The sequence below is a fragment of the Cryptomeria japonica genome, chromosome 3 (assembly GCF_030272615.1).
Source record: "Cryptomeria japonica chromosome 3, Sugi_1.0, whole genome shotgun sequence".
Classification (NCBI taxonomy): domain Eukaryota; kingdom Viridiplantae; phylum Streptophyta; class Pinopsida; order Cupressales; family Cupressaceae; genus Cryptomeria; species Cryptomeria japonica.
In genome coordinates, this window is record NC_081407.1 from 552,253,067 (window position 1) to 552,267,286 (window position 14,220).

General features: G+C 36.4%; 1 protein-coding gene across 2 annotated transcripts in view; it reads left to right on the forward strand.

The window, feature by feature from the left end:
* The first annotated feature begins 3,810 nt into the window (after nucleotides 1-3,810).
* Nucleotides 3,811-14,220, forward strand: part of LOC131029888 (uncharacterized) — a 157,714-nt gene continuing 147,304 nt past the window's right edge. Inside the window, exon 1 of one of the 2 annotated variants that reach the window (XM_057960545.2) lies at nucleotides 3,811-4,026. In XM_057960545.2, the coding sequence (XP_057816528.1) occupies nucleotides 3,968-4,026 (59 nt within the window). In that variant the 5' untranslated portion in view covers nucleotides 3,811-3,967. The remainder of the gene's footprint in view (nucleotides 4,027-14,220) is intronic. The other variant, XM_057960546.2, reaches the window with a different exon arrangement.

The following is a 14,220-nucleotide window of genomic DNA, read 5'->3' on the forward strand; positions in this document are numbered from 1 at the left end:
TATTCTCCATATTATTCATCATATTAATATTCATATTTATTCCATTTTTCTGTTAATATATTAATCTATTAAATAAATATCACATTATATCATTATCCCATTTATCCCTATTATTCCTAATCTTGCATACCCAATCCATCCGCTATTTATCTTGTTTCACCCCCACCTATTACACTCACCTAATGAATATGGGATAAACACTTACACCTCCAAACCAATATTTTATCTCACATCCATCCTACAACTTGGATCCACCCTACAACTTGGATCCACCCTGAGGATATCTATTTAAACCCAACCCCTCTCTCTTTCAATCATCTAGCAATTCAATTTTTCATTTGCATGCTTGAATTTTTGAAGTTTTCTCTTACATTCAAATTTTCATATTTATTCATTGTGCTCATTGAGTCTCTTTGATCTCTCATCTCTATGCCATTTCATCATATTTGATATCTTCATATTTTCTGTTTAATGCATGTGTGTATGTTTTGTTTTCAATTTTGTATGTGTGTTATTTTTATAAGTGGTAAGATTTCAGATTCGATTTTCTCCATCTACAACTAAACCAAAAACAACTTATGAAATCTAATACTTCACAATTTTAACATATATAAATAGATTTTCTCCACCTACAACTAAACCAAAAATAACCTATGAAATCTAATACTTCACAATTTTAACAATATGAATGTTGACCTTTATCATTTAGTTTAATAACGTGCTGTCTCCTCCTCTCCACCTTTTCCTATACGATTAAATGGAGATAGAAACAATTGTTTAGAAGTAGGTTGGGTAATAATTTGAGATAATATATTCTTGCAATAGTATAATAGAGAGTGCACATAATTATAACATAGTTATAAAATTACAATAATATCCATAACTCTAACCTAAATTTAATCTTAAGTTAGAAATAATTTGAATCTTATCTTTAACCCCAACCTTAACCCTTATTCTAACATCGACTCGTATTATAAACCTAATTTTAATCCTCATCATTATTATAATTATTTTAGAATTATAATAATAAATAAGAATTAAGATTAAATTTATAATATAATTAAGAATTATAAATTAAGTTATAATCATTTATTTAAATTATAACTTTAAAATTAATAATAATAATCTTAATTTCAATTAATAATTATTTAATAATTTTTTTAATATAATTATTAATAATAGATTTATTATTATTAGATTTTGGGTAATGTTATTATTAATAAATTATTTATAATTAATATGTTAATCTTTAAATAATATTTTAGATTATATTATTGCATTATATAGAATTGATATTATATTATAAGGATATATAATATTATATCTCATTTATGTTATAAATATAATTTAGATTATAATTAAATATGTTAATAATATTGATCAATATTATGCAAAATATTAAATTATTTATTCACACCTTAATCTCAAACCTTAATCACCTATTTTCTTATATTTTAATAATTTAATATATTTAACCTTACTAAAATATTATTATACATAATTTTATTATTCATTGATTATATATAATTAACATGTTTAATTTTAATTTTCTTTTAATACTCTCCTCGTACAGTATCTACTACTCTTCGGTTTGGATGTTCAACAATTATCAAATTTATGAAATTCAAGAGGCTATCAGACGCTTCCTTTGGTCTGATGGTAAGGGCAAAAGAAAGGCCCATGCGGTGAAATGGGCCTGGTGCCATTTAGACAAAAAACTTGGAGGTTTGGGCCTTAAGGATCTTAAGTTGTAAGGAATCTCCCTTGCCGCCAAATGGATATTTCATGCACTACATGGGCAAGAACCTTGGAAGATTCTTATCAGAAACAACATTCAAAATGGATTCCCCAGGGCTGGCAAATCATGGAAAGCCCTCCCACTCAGTGATCTACTTGCTGGAAGTTTCTCGATGTCTGTCCAAGGCACCTGGGTCTTTAAGTCCATCTGGAAAGCCCGGGAGCATGTGCGTAGATTTATTTGCAACTCTAACATTGACTATGATAACACTATACATGGTGAAAGGTCGATATGGTGGAACCTCCACCATAATTCTAAGCCATTGGCCTTAACCCAAGGCTGTTCTGCTAGATTTTGGCATAACAAGGGGATCAAGTATCTTATAGATATCCTAGAAAATGACAACCTCATCACCTGGGAGGAACTTAGTAGTAAATTTAATCTCCCTGCTTCGCATAAGCGGACCTACAATATGATTAGGAATGCCTGTAAAACCCTCAATCTTCCTAAGAACATTCATGTTGACACCCACAGGTACCTCTCATTCCTTTGGAAGGATGGCTCCCCCCTTCCAAAAATTAAATCCAAAGTTATCTACAACTTGCTTAACTAGGACACCTCTGTGATCGACCATGTCAACACCCTATGGAATGTCCTCCACAGCCCCACCGCTTGGTATAAAACCTTTGAGAACCTTTGGAAATCCCCCATCCCCCCTAAGATCAAGTGTTTCAGATGGCAACTCTTACTGGATAGATTGCCTATTAGGAATAATGTAGCTGCATATGATCTTTGTTCTATCTGCAATAAACCCGAGTCCACTCGACACATCTTCCTTGACTGCCCTTTTGCTAGGGAGATCTGGTTAATGTTTGGAATATCCATTACTGAGCATGTCTTCACTTATGATATAGTTATTGGTTTCGTCCATAATCTTAAAAAGGATGCTAACTTAATTTGGCAAATTTTGTCTTCTTTTATCCTTTGGTTTATTTGGAAACTCAGAAATGAGGAGAAGTTCCAAGGTAATGCTAGGGAACTTACTGGTTTTTTTAAAAAACTTACACACTATAAAATTGCTATGCAGGTTTGCTTCCTGATGAATGTTGAACGAAACAAACTCTTGCGGTTCCTCAAAGGAGGCCGAGCCACCATGTTTATAGACGAGATGCAAGATGGGTATGAATGGGCAAGGATCGCAGAAAATCAAACCGCCTTTGAGAGTGTAGTTAAGAAACTGATTAAAGAACTTCAAGATACCAGAGCTTCCCCCTTCAATAGGGTTGACATGTGCATACAAATCATGGAAAGAAAGAAGGTGGTTTGGATGGAAGGACCACAGGGGTGGACCACATGGCTGGAAGACCAGGATGAAATCCTCCTCTAGTTCCTTATGGTAGCAAGCACAACTTTATTTTGGAGTTTTCTTTTAGTGCATTGTATATGACACTCGTCTAGTTCTTTTTGGTTTCACTGTTGAGGCCCTGCCTCCCCTGAACTCATTTGTATAACCATCTTTTTGGTCTCTCGATTTATAATATAAATTTTTTTTCTTTTAATATCAAAAATGTATTTAATCTTAATATAATGATTTTAATTATATTATTTGTATATATATAGAAATAAATATATTAATAATTTTTATAATATTAAAATTATTTATATCTTTTATCTAATATTTAATTTAATTATATACTATATAGAAAATATATATTAATATATTTATCAAAGATATATATTTATATTATCAAATTTTATGAAGATAACTAAAATAAAGTTTTAAAAGATTTAAAGATTTAGATAAAAATTTAAATAATTTGAAAAGAAAATTAAAACATACCAAATATTATTTTAAAACAATTCATTGAAATCTAATAAAATGTAAATCATTTGAATCAATTAAATTCAAGAAAAACAATTTCTATAATTTGAAAACTTAAAAATCTTGCATCTTAATTCTTAACTATTTAAAATTTTAAAAAAAAATTAAATAAAAAAATTCATAAATATGATCAATAAAAAAACAATTGAATAATCACAAATTAATGATAATTGAGTGCTACTCCTAAGAGGAGGATGTAAAAGGATTTCACAGACTAGATTTGTCCTCAGTTCGATTGTATTAAGACATTCCATCAAAATGGGCTCAGAACTGAGTGGGAATTGGTTTGGGTGAGCAAATTTCATCACTGCAATATGTGACGGTGGTTATTATGATAGAAGAGGACAATGGCTGCGACTGCAATCCCACGTTTGCGGCTGTCAGCATTCGCGGACTCTTTTTCTCGGTAAGTTTTTCTAAAAGCCCTTAAAACACACTGTTAATACTTTTATGTTTACCATAAAATTGCAGACTGAAATCTCAATTCCAATGCTAGTTTATAACAAAGTTCTCAACAATATACATAAGGATTTCGGAGCTATCAACCATACACAAGACATTTCACATCGTCCAGTGAGCTTCAGTGCTCAACGCTTGGTTCCTAGTATGGGCAAAAATTCTCCAATAGATAGGGCACAGATAACTTATTTAAATAATTGAAATACAGATACGTACACCAAATTGTCTATGGGATCCCAAAGCCAAAATTATGTTGCACAAAGAGTAAATCAGGTGCATTGTGTTCTGTTCTTTTCGAGAGTGGACCTTCTGTTTTCTGTTAGTAATTTTGACTTCCTTATCGTATAATTTTGAAATAAGAACTGTAAGTATCTTTATGAAAAGCAGTTTAGCAAGAAAGTAATATACATGGCATTGACATTTGCAATTTTCATTTTCCGGGAGGAGAATATTTGCGCAGAAATCAGACATGTTTCGAAAAACAGATTTTTCTATTTTCTAGGTTTACTTATCTGTTGAGGCTTTTGGGAGGAGACCACTAGGCTGATTGAGCAAAGCAGGTCAAGAAGTTCATTGTGGGGGCCAGTGCCAACAATAGTCTCATATCATCTTTGTTGGTCTCTTTCAGAACCTCCACCAGTATTTCAACTTCATTCCCTGTCACTACTAGGACAAGTGTCGGGAAGTATAGACAAGAAGAATGTAAAACTGATCAGAAAAAAATTTGAAATATTTTTATATATTTTTTTTATTTTTTCTATATGTTAGTAATTGTCATTTTTGAAGGCCTTCGGGGCATTTTCAGCCCTTGAAAGTTTGGCCTGTCCTTTAGAACGTTGTCGTAGCCATGTTCTTTGAGGACTTCGCTTCTAACTCTTGGAGACTTTTCCAACGAGTTAAACAACTCGTAATTTTGAGTCCCGAGTGGAAAGTTATGCCTAGTTAAAGTTAGGACAAAATTTCATATAGTTTTTTTTGAAATTTTCGTAGTTTTAGATTTTATTATGTAATAAACAAATGTGACTGTTGGGTTTCGATTCTCAAGGGGTTTTTGTGACCTTTGGAATCTCATGAACTACTATATGTTGGATTTTTGAATGGAATAGATCACTTTTTGGCTTGCTTCAATTCTGTGTTATCTTGTTCATCCACAATACCGCAGTTTCTCACTTAGGTGTTGTCGTCCGAATCCATAATTCGGATCAGTGGTATCAGAGCAAGTTCGCTCCTGTATGTCATATCACACGCAATCAACATATCAAAGATTGGGGTTGGAAACAGAAATCCTTCAGACTACCTTCCTTTGAGACGCACAAGATTGCAGATGGCTAAGTTGTAGACCGACGATGACATTAAAGCATTGGTTGCAGATGCATTAACAAAACAACGTGAAGAAATGATGGAGCAGTTCAAGCAAATGCTGGAAAGTCATGGGTCGCTTGCAAACCCACCATTCACAGGGTATACACCATTCAAGGTGCAAGTGAATTTTGATATACCCACATTTCAAAGAAAGATTGATGCAGATGTCGTTGATGACTGGGTTTCAAAACTGGAAAGGTATTTCTTTGTCAACCAGTTCTCAGATGAAGAGAAAATAACTTTCGCTCTTCTCAAAGCTGAAAATCATGTGAAAGATTCTTGGGAAGCGAAGTTAGCAACCAAGGTAGCAGAAACTGGCACTACGTTCATTTTTGATAAAAAACCCACATGGGGAGAATTCATGGAGCACATAAAGGAAGAATATTTTCCTGTAGATACATATGAACAGAAATATATGCAGTGGCAATTGCTTCGACAGAAAAAAGACCAAACTGTTCAAGAATATACTAATCTGTTTCATGCTTTAACAACAAAACTTGGCATCAAAGATTGTGAGAAGCGCTGAGTTTTAAAATATTAGAGTGGACTCCATAGGTATATTCAAACCGAAATGGAATTCCTGAATATAGAGACTTTACCTAGTGCATATAAATTTGCTACAAAAATTGAGGAGAAATTCAAACAGAAAGGAAGGAGGGATAACTTCGCAAATAACAAATGGAAGAGTGAAGGTAGCAAAACTACGTGGAAACAAACCTCCCAGGAATCTTCTCCCAATTCACCAATGAAAAAGGCATGGGGTATGAAGAAGACACAAGAGAACATATGTGGTGTGAATTCCATAAGAGCCCCTCTCACAACATAAAAGTTTGCAGAACCATAAAAAGTTTAATGATGGAGGTGCATGAGGACAAGGAAGAACCTCAGGTGGCAGAATCTTGCCCAAAAGAAAGTCATGAACAGGTTATTGAGGCTGATCCATATGCAACGGTAGCTACTACAAAGATATTGCCCCGGGAGGATGAGGAGAGATTGTTTCACTCACAGATGTGGGTTGGAGGAAAAGCCCTGCACTTTATTGTTGATAGTGGAAGTCAAAAGAACCTAATATCAACAGAGACCGTGAAAAGATTGAATTTGAAAACAATAGCACATCCGCAACCCTATTCTATGGGATGGGTAAGTCAAGGGAGAGATATCCAAGTGCACCAGTAGTGTCGCCTTTCCTACTCTATAAAGCCTTTCAAAGATGAAGTAATCTGTGATGTGGCTCCTTTAGATGTTTGTGATGTTTTGTTGGGACAACCATATATGTACCAGCGTCATGGTGTCTATGAGTCCAGACCTCGCAGCGTGACAATTAGATTAGGTGAGCTGAAATACTGAATACCAGAGGTAAGCCCTGCATACACTACCTCTTTGATTAGTGCTAAGAAATGTAGGAGGTTGGTTGCCAAAACAGGAACATTCATATTATTAATGATTTGTTCTGAAGAAGAAAAGAAGTCTGCATATAATTCCAATGCCATCACAAACACCACAACACATCATAAAAGATCAATGGACCATTTTTTGATAAAATATGAGAATTTGTTTAAGTTGCCAACTGGGGTACCTACACACTGCCAAGTAAGACACTATTGATTTGATACCGGGAACTCCATTGCCTAATGAACCAGTCTATCGTAGATCAGTATTAGAAAATGATGAAATTAAGAGGCAAATACAAGAATTGATTGAGAAAGGACATATTCGTCCAAGTGCATCACCCTGTGGCAGTCCCATTGTTCTGGCAAAGAAAAATGATGGAACTTGGAGACTTTGTATTGACTATAGGGCCTTGAATAAAATTTCAGTCAAAAATAGGTATCCACTTCCCCGGATAGATGACCTCTTGGACCAGCTTAGAGGGGCCTGATTCTTCACAAAAATTGATTTGAAATCGGGATACCATCAAGTACCAATTGACTTAGCTGATGTGTGGAAGACAACTTTCAAATCTAAAGAGGGATTGTTTGAGTGGCTAGTGATGCCTTTCGGTCTAACAAACGCCCCAACGACATTCATGAGAATGATGTACTCAGGCCATGTCACTGATTCTTTCATGGTGGTATATCTGGATGACATACTCATCTTTAGCAAAACTTGGGATGAACATTTGCAACATGTGGAAAAAATTCTCTCAACTTTACAAGATCATGGGCTTTATGCAAACAAAGAAAAGTGCTCCTTTGGTATGCAGAGTATCAGATACTTAGGATATGTTATTGAGAGTGAGGGTGTCCATGTTGACTCGAAGAAGATACAAGTAATTAAGGACTGACCATCTCCTAGAAATCTCACAGAGTTACAAAGTTTCCTTGGATTGGCAAACTTTTATCACAGATTTGTGTTGGGATTTTCCCATTTGTCTTGGCCTCTAAATCAGTCATTGCGGGGAGGAACACAGGCAAAGTTTAAATGGACAGGTGCTCAACAAGAAGCATTCGAGGAGTTAAAACGAAGATTATGTTCTGCACCAGTTTTATCTCTTCCTGACCTGCAACAGTCATTTGAAATACAAATTGATGCATCAGAATATGCCTTGGGAGCTGTCCTTATGCAACATGGTCATCCAGTTGCATATCATAGTCAGACTTTTTCTGATACAGTACGTCGGTATGCCACTTACGACAAGGAACTGTATGCTATTGTTCAAGCTTGTAAGTAGTGGAAACATTATATTTTGGGTAAGGAGACTGTCATCCACACAGATCACAAACCTCTTCTATTCTTGCAAACACAAGGGAAGTTGCAGAATGATCGACATCAACGATGGTCAGCCTATCTTCAACAATTTCATCTCAATATTTGCCACAAGAAGGGAAGCACTAACAAAGTGGTAGACTGTTTGAGCAGGCCTCTGATTGCAGCTATCAGTATGGTATTGGACTCATGTGGTCATCAAACTGAAGCCTGGGCTTGCTTGTATGAAAATGATGCTGAATTTGCAGATGTTTATAATCAATTGGTGAAGGGACATCAAGTGAATGATTTCTATTTGCAGGATGGAATGCTTTGTCACCTTGGCCAAATCTGTGTGCCCAATGCAGAACGCAAAAAGCTGATATGGGAAGCTCACTATAGTAAGGTTGCTGGTCACTTTGGCATAGGTAAGACTACTGCTATACTTCAGAGGTATTTTTATTGGCCAAAGTTGAGAAATGATGTCATTTCATATATTCAAGCTTGTACCGCATGTGCTATTGCTAAGCCTGCCAATCGTAAACTTGGATTGTATTTACCACTTCCTGTTCCTGAAAAACCTTGGCATTCAGTTTCTATGGACTTCATGTCTGGTCTTCCTACCACCAAAAGAGGCCACGATTGTGTGTATGTTGTGGTAGATAGGTTCTCAAAAATGGCAGTAATAGTGGCTTGTACAAAAACAATTTCTGCAGAGGACACTGCAAAGCTTTTCTTTGAACACATTTGGGTTCATTTTGGTTTGCTGAATACCATCATTTCAGATAGGGACAATAGGTTTCTTAGTAAGTTCTGGTCCACATTATGGGAAAAGATGGACACAAAATTACAAAGTTTACTGCTTTCCATCCTCAAACAGATGGCTAGACAGAGGTAGTGAACCGGATGATCATTCACATCCTACGCATATATCACTCAAAACATCCCCGCACATGGGATGAAAGTCTTCCATACGTTCAGCATACCTACAACAGGGCAATTCACAGTTCCATTGGTCATTGTCCATTTGAGGTCTGTCTTGGTTATCAGCCACTTGCACCCATGGATGTTGCCATACCACTTATTCAACCCGATCTGGTTCCACGTGTTGGTAAGGAGGAGGATAAGGCAACCCGGTTCATTGATAGAATTCATCATCTGCAACAACAAGTCCATGAAATCTTGGAGCATAGCAATAAGAAATATAAGGAGAGACATGATGAGCATCGTACTCCTCATAATTTTCAAGTCGGGGACAAGGCGTGACTGCATATTCAGAAGGAACGATTGCAAGGTGCCAATAGGAAGCTTCGCCCTCTGCATTATGGGCCATACACAATCATCAAGCAAGTTGGTGATAATGCTTTTGAGCTTAGTTTACCCCCATTTCTGGGTCTTCATCCAGTCTTCAATGTGGAACTCTTGAAGCCATATTTTCCTCCACTGTTAGATGTTGCAGATGTGGCAGAAACAATTTCCACTACAAAATTGAATCCAGGTGCAGCTTCTCCATTCCAATGTGATCAGATTGTGGACACCATGGTGAAAACACTCAAACAACAGATCTATCTGTAAATAATGTTCAATTTTCAATTCAATATGCAAGATGTATTCTAATTTATATTCTCTTTATCTATGTATTATCTATTTATCTTATAAATCTGATTATCTTCTTTTGTGTGGTAGGTGAGAGGAGCATTTATAGATTTCAATTGTCCTTCTCACAAATATCGATTGGTATATATATGCAAGAGGGGAGGATCAAGCAATGCCTTGACCGGTCATGTCTTATGGACATGACCGATCAAGACATTACTTGATTGCACCCTTTGATTACCAATCGGTGTTTATTCTAATCAACAACCCGATACCTATCGGGGTCTACATAAGTTAGTATCCAATGCCAATCGGTATTTACGTGTTATGATAACCGATGTCAATCGGTATTTACGTGACATGTTAACCGATGTCAATCGGTGTCTAAGTGACTTGTTTAACCGATACCAATCACTTAACTAATAGTTAGATATCAAGCGGTGTATGCTTTGCCACCCGATAACAATCCGATAATCATCATTTGTTTACTGTTGAGGATTCAACCGATATAAATCGGGATACATGGTTAACCCGATAATAATCGGTGATCACATTTATAATGCAAACCGATATTAATTGGTATACTATACTATGATATGATTATCGATAGTTTGAACATTGATCGACTAAGTAGATTGGACATATACAAATGAAGAATTATCGTCAAATGAAATAGCTTGAAGTTTTCTTGATAGTTTATCAATAGGATAAATGATTGAATGAGAGACTTCATTTATCTCTCATTCAATCATTTATCTTACCGAAGCTGTCATGCATTAACACTATCTATACAAAGTGGTTCGAGCAGGGCAGATTGCTCAACAAGGAAAGTGGTTTACCAAGGAGAAACTTCAGCTCCGTTTCCCTCATCTCATTCAGAGTGTTGATGCAATGGAGCCCATTGCTCTTCAAGGGGGGAGTAATGATCAGAAGAAAATTTGAAATATTTTTATATATTTTTTTTAGTTTTTTTATATTTTAGTAATTGTCATTTTTGAAGGCCTTCGGGGCATTTTCAGCCCTTGAAAGTTTGGCCTGTCCTTTAGAACGTTGCCGTAGCCATGTTCTTTCAGGACTTCGCTTCTAACTCTTGGAGACCTTTCCAACGAGTTAAATGGCTCGTAATTTCGAGTCCCGAGCAGAAAGTTATGCCTAGTTAAAGTTATGACAAAATTTCATATAGTTTTTTTGAAATTTTCGTAGTTTTAGATTTTATTATGTAATAAACAAATGTGACTGTTGGGTTTCGATTCTCAAGGGGTTTTTGTGACCCTTGGAATCTCATGAACTACTATATGTTGGATTTTCGAATGGAATAGATCACTTTTTGGCTTGCTTCAATTCTGTGTTATCTTGTTCATCCACAATACCGCAGGTTCTCACTTAGGTGTTGTCGTCCGAATCCATAATTCGGATCAAAAACACATCCCTAGTTCTTCTAGTGTTGGAACAGTACAAGATGGGATTTGAAGTAGGGCTTAGAAGGAGTATATCATCGGATGAAAACTTTGTGGTGACTTGGAAAGTCAGAATGAATAATAATTATTAGTCCATTTGAACACAACCAGCTGAAAACGTTGACAAAAGCCTATTAAGTATTATGTTAGTGACTCATGATTGAAAGATGATTGTTATAAAACGCTCCTGTTCTTTAGGATGTGAAGCCAAATATACAAATGAACATGGAAATTAACATGTCCTACAAGTTATCACACAGAAATTGGTGGTATGCTTTGAAAACATAAAAGCTTTAAGGTAAGCATGGGAAAAGTAGCATGCTGGACTACTCACTGACAGCACATTACTGAGGAAAACAAGATCTCAATAATAAATATATCTTCCTCGAAGGAAGACTGCTCATGAAAAATTGTTGAGGGGAAACGAATTAAAAAATTGAATATTTGTAACTAGCTAAGATAATGTCTTTTGTTGTTGAGCATTTGGAACAAGTACGACTGATCTTATGTGTGACGTACAATCAAGTCGTAGTAGACTGGAATAAATAAAGAAACAACATCAGTTGAATATAGTTAAAAATGCAAAGTATTCTTGTTTTCCAAATATATGGAGACTAAGTAATAAAGCGTATCATTAGATGACTGATCATATAGTCAAACAGGATGAAATAAGAGAAATTATTATTTTTTATATAGTTTAGATGTCTGTTCTATAGGGGCAATCTCCTGAAAGAAAAAACATACATAGAGACCAAAAATCAGTTAGACTATAACAGTAAACATGGAAAGCCTGATACAGTAAAAACAGAAAGCATCACCCAATACAAGCACCAAGAAAACAACCGTCATATCAATTTTTTTTGTCACTTTACAAACTACCGAGGGCCTAAAACTGTGTAACCCCATCTGCATATTCAACAGTCTGAATTCCAGGCTTCAAGATGGTATTCTGAACAGCTCTCTGAATACTGCTTGCAGACAAAACTGACATAGTCACAAGGCTTGAAATCGCCAGGCATCCATCCCCAAAAAATTAGCCTCATATTCTCTACATACAATGCCACATCTTGACAATATGTGACAATGCACTCCATGCCTGTAGAACTCACCCCATTGGCAATTTAAGGGCTCTCAGACTCCATATTCCCTGCTACCATCTCGTCAGGCACTACAAAGTTCTCCTCATAACAAGCTTTTCCAAGCCCTCCCACATAGTCTTGCAGGAAAGAGTGCAGAATCCACCTGCGAACTGTCAGGTCTACAACTCTAGCCTCCAGCTCAGATACAAAAATTTCGGCCAATGGTGCATACATATGCATTGCTTCCATGTTAGCCAGCACTTATGCACCAATAGTCTCCTTCACAAACTCAAGGGAGTCAAGACTGGTGATTTTAAAAGTGCACCTGACCCTCAAATCCGAGACTGTACACCTGAAAGGAACATCATTTCTTCCCCTACTTGGAATCATTCTTCCTGCATCACTGCAACTGAAACACCATCCTCCATCTTTCACAAACTACACACTAAATAATCATTACATTACCACACAGAAGGAAGCACATCACCAACTCATAAGCGGTCCTTCACATGCTAGACCATAATAAGCTCACCTTTTCCTCAAATCCGAGACTGTACACCTGAAAGGAACATCATTTCTTGCCCTACTTGGGATCATTTATCCTGCACCACTGCAACTGAAATACCATCCTCCATCTTTCACAAACTAGTACTGCACATTGAAAAATCATTACATTACCACAGAGAAGGAAGCACGTCACCAACTCATAAGCAGTTCTTAACATGCTAGACCATAATAAGCTATGCAGATATCTTCAATGTGCCACATGGGTATTGTTGTGAGGTATTCACACATCGCCCCATTGCAAATGGGGACCCCCACTTTCTTAAGAGTCCTTAGCTATTAGCCTTTGCATTGAAGAGGTATAGATGGGTTAAGAGGCCAAGAGTCAGGAGGATAGTTCTTCTTTGGGGGTGAAATGAGGTCAAATTGAACATAAAGAGAGAGATGTTTGATGGAGGGACTCTTCAAGATCAAGCCCAACCAACAACAAGTGCTTCTTTCATCATCAAGTGACATATATGCATTCCAAGTGAAAGGTGATCTCCAGGAGCAGAATTATGACTAAGTATATAAAATTTTCAAGTGCTCTCTAGTTGGAGCGAAATCTGCTTCTCTTGCTCATAATTAGGAGCAAAATGGACTTGTTGAGCAGCATTTGAGGGAAATGAGTGAGTTTATAGACCTTTACAACATTTTGATCATAGAGGAAGTGAAGTTTATCACGAATTCAACCAAGGGGTGAAGAGGGATTACTAGTAAGGGCTACTTCAAGTGCTCCTCTTCTGGAGCGAAATTCATTTCAAGTGCCCCTCTCTCAAAGCGAATTTCACTTCTAGTGCCTCTAGGTTGAAGGCGAAGTCACATTCAAGGTGAGTTTTGAGGTCTTATAGTATATAGAGGCATAAACTAAGACATGAAGTAATAGGATCCAATTCAAAGATGCGTTTTCAAGCTACTTCAAGTGCTCAAGGTTGAGGGCAAAAACTTCAAGTGCTCCTCTTCAGGAGCGAAATTCACTTCAAACGCCCTTAGTTGAGAGCGAAGTTGTTCCATGAGCCTATTTTCGACAAGCTTGAATGAATGGAATGAAGCAAGGTGAGCGAGCAAACACTAAGTGTTAAAGTTTCAATCCACTTCATGTGCATGGGCAGTGGAGTGAACTTCATGTGCATGAACCTTGGAGCGAATTTGCCTCATTTGCCCAAGATAAGATGAGAAATTGCTTACAGATCATTGCCTTGAGCTGATTTGACGTCTTCACATGCTTAGAAAAGAACAATTATGAATTTGAGATGATGAAGGGCAAGTTAGAGGGCTACTTCATGTACATCCAAGTTGGAGCGAACTTCATGTGCACCTATCTTGGAGCGAACTTCATGTGCATCCATCTTGGAGCTAACTTCATGTGCTCCACTCTCAGAGCGAAATTCCTCTAGAGGTCTTTCTTAAGGTCAGTTT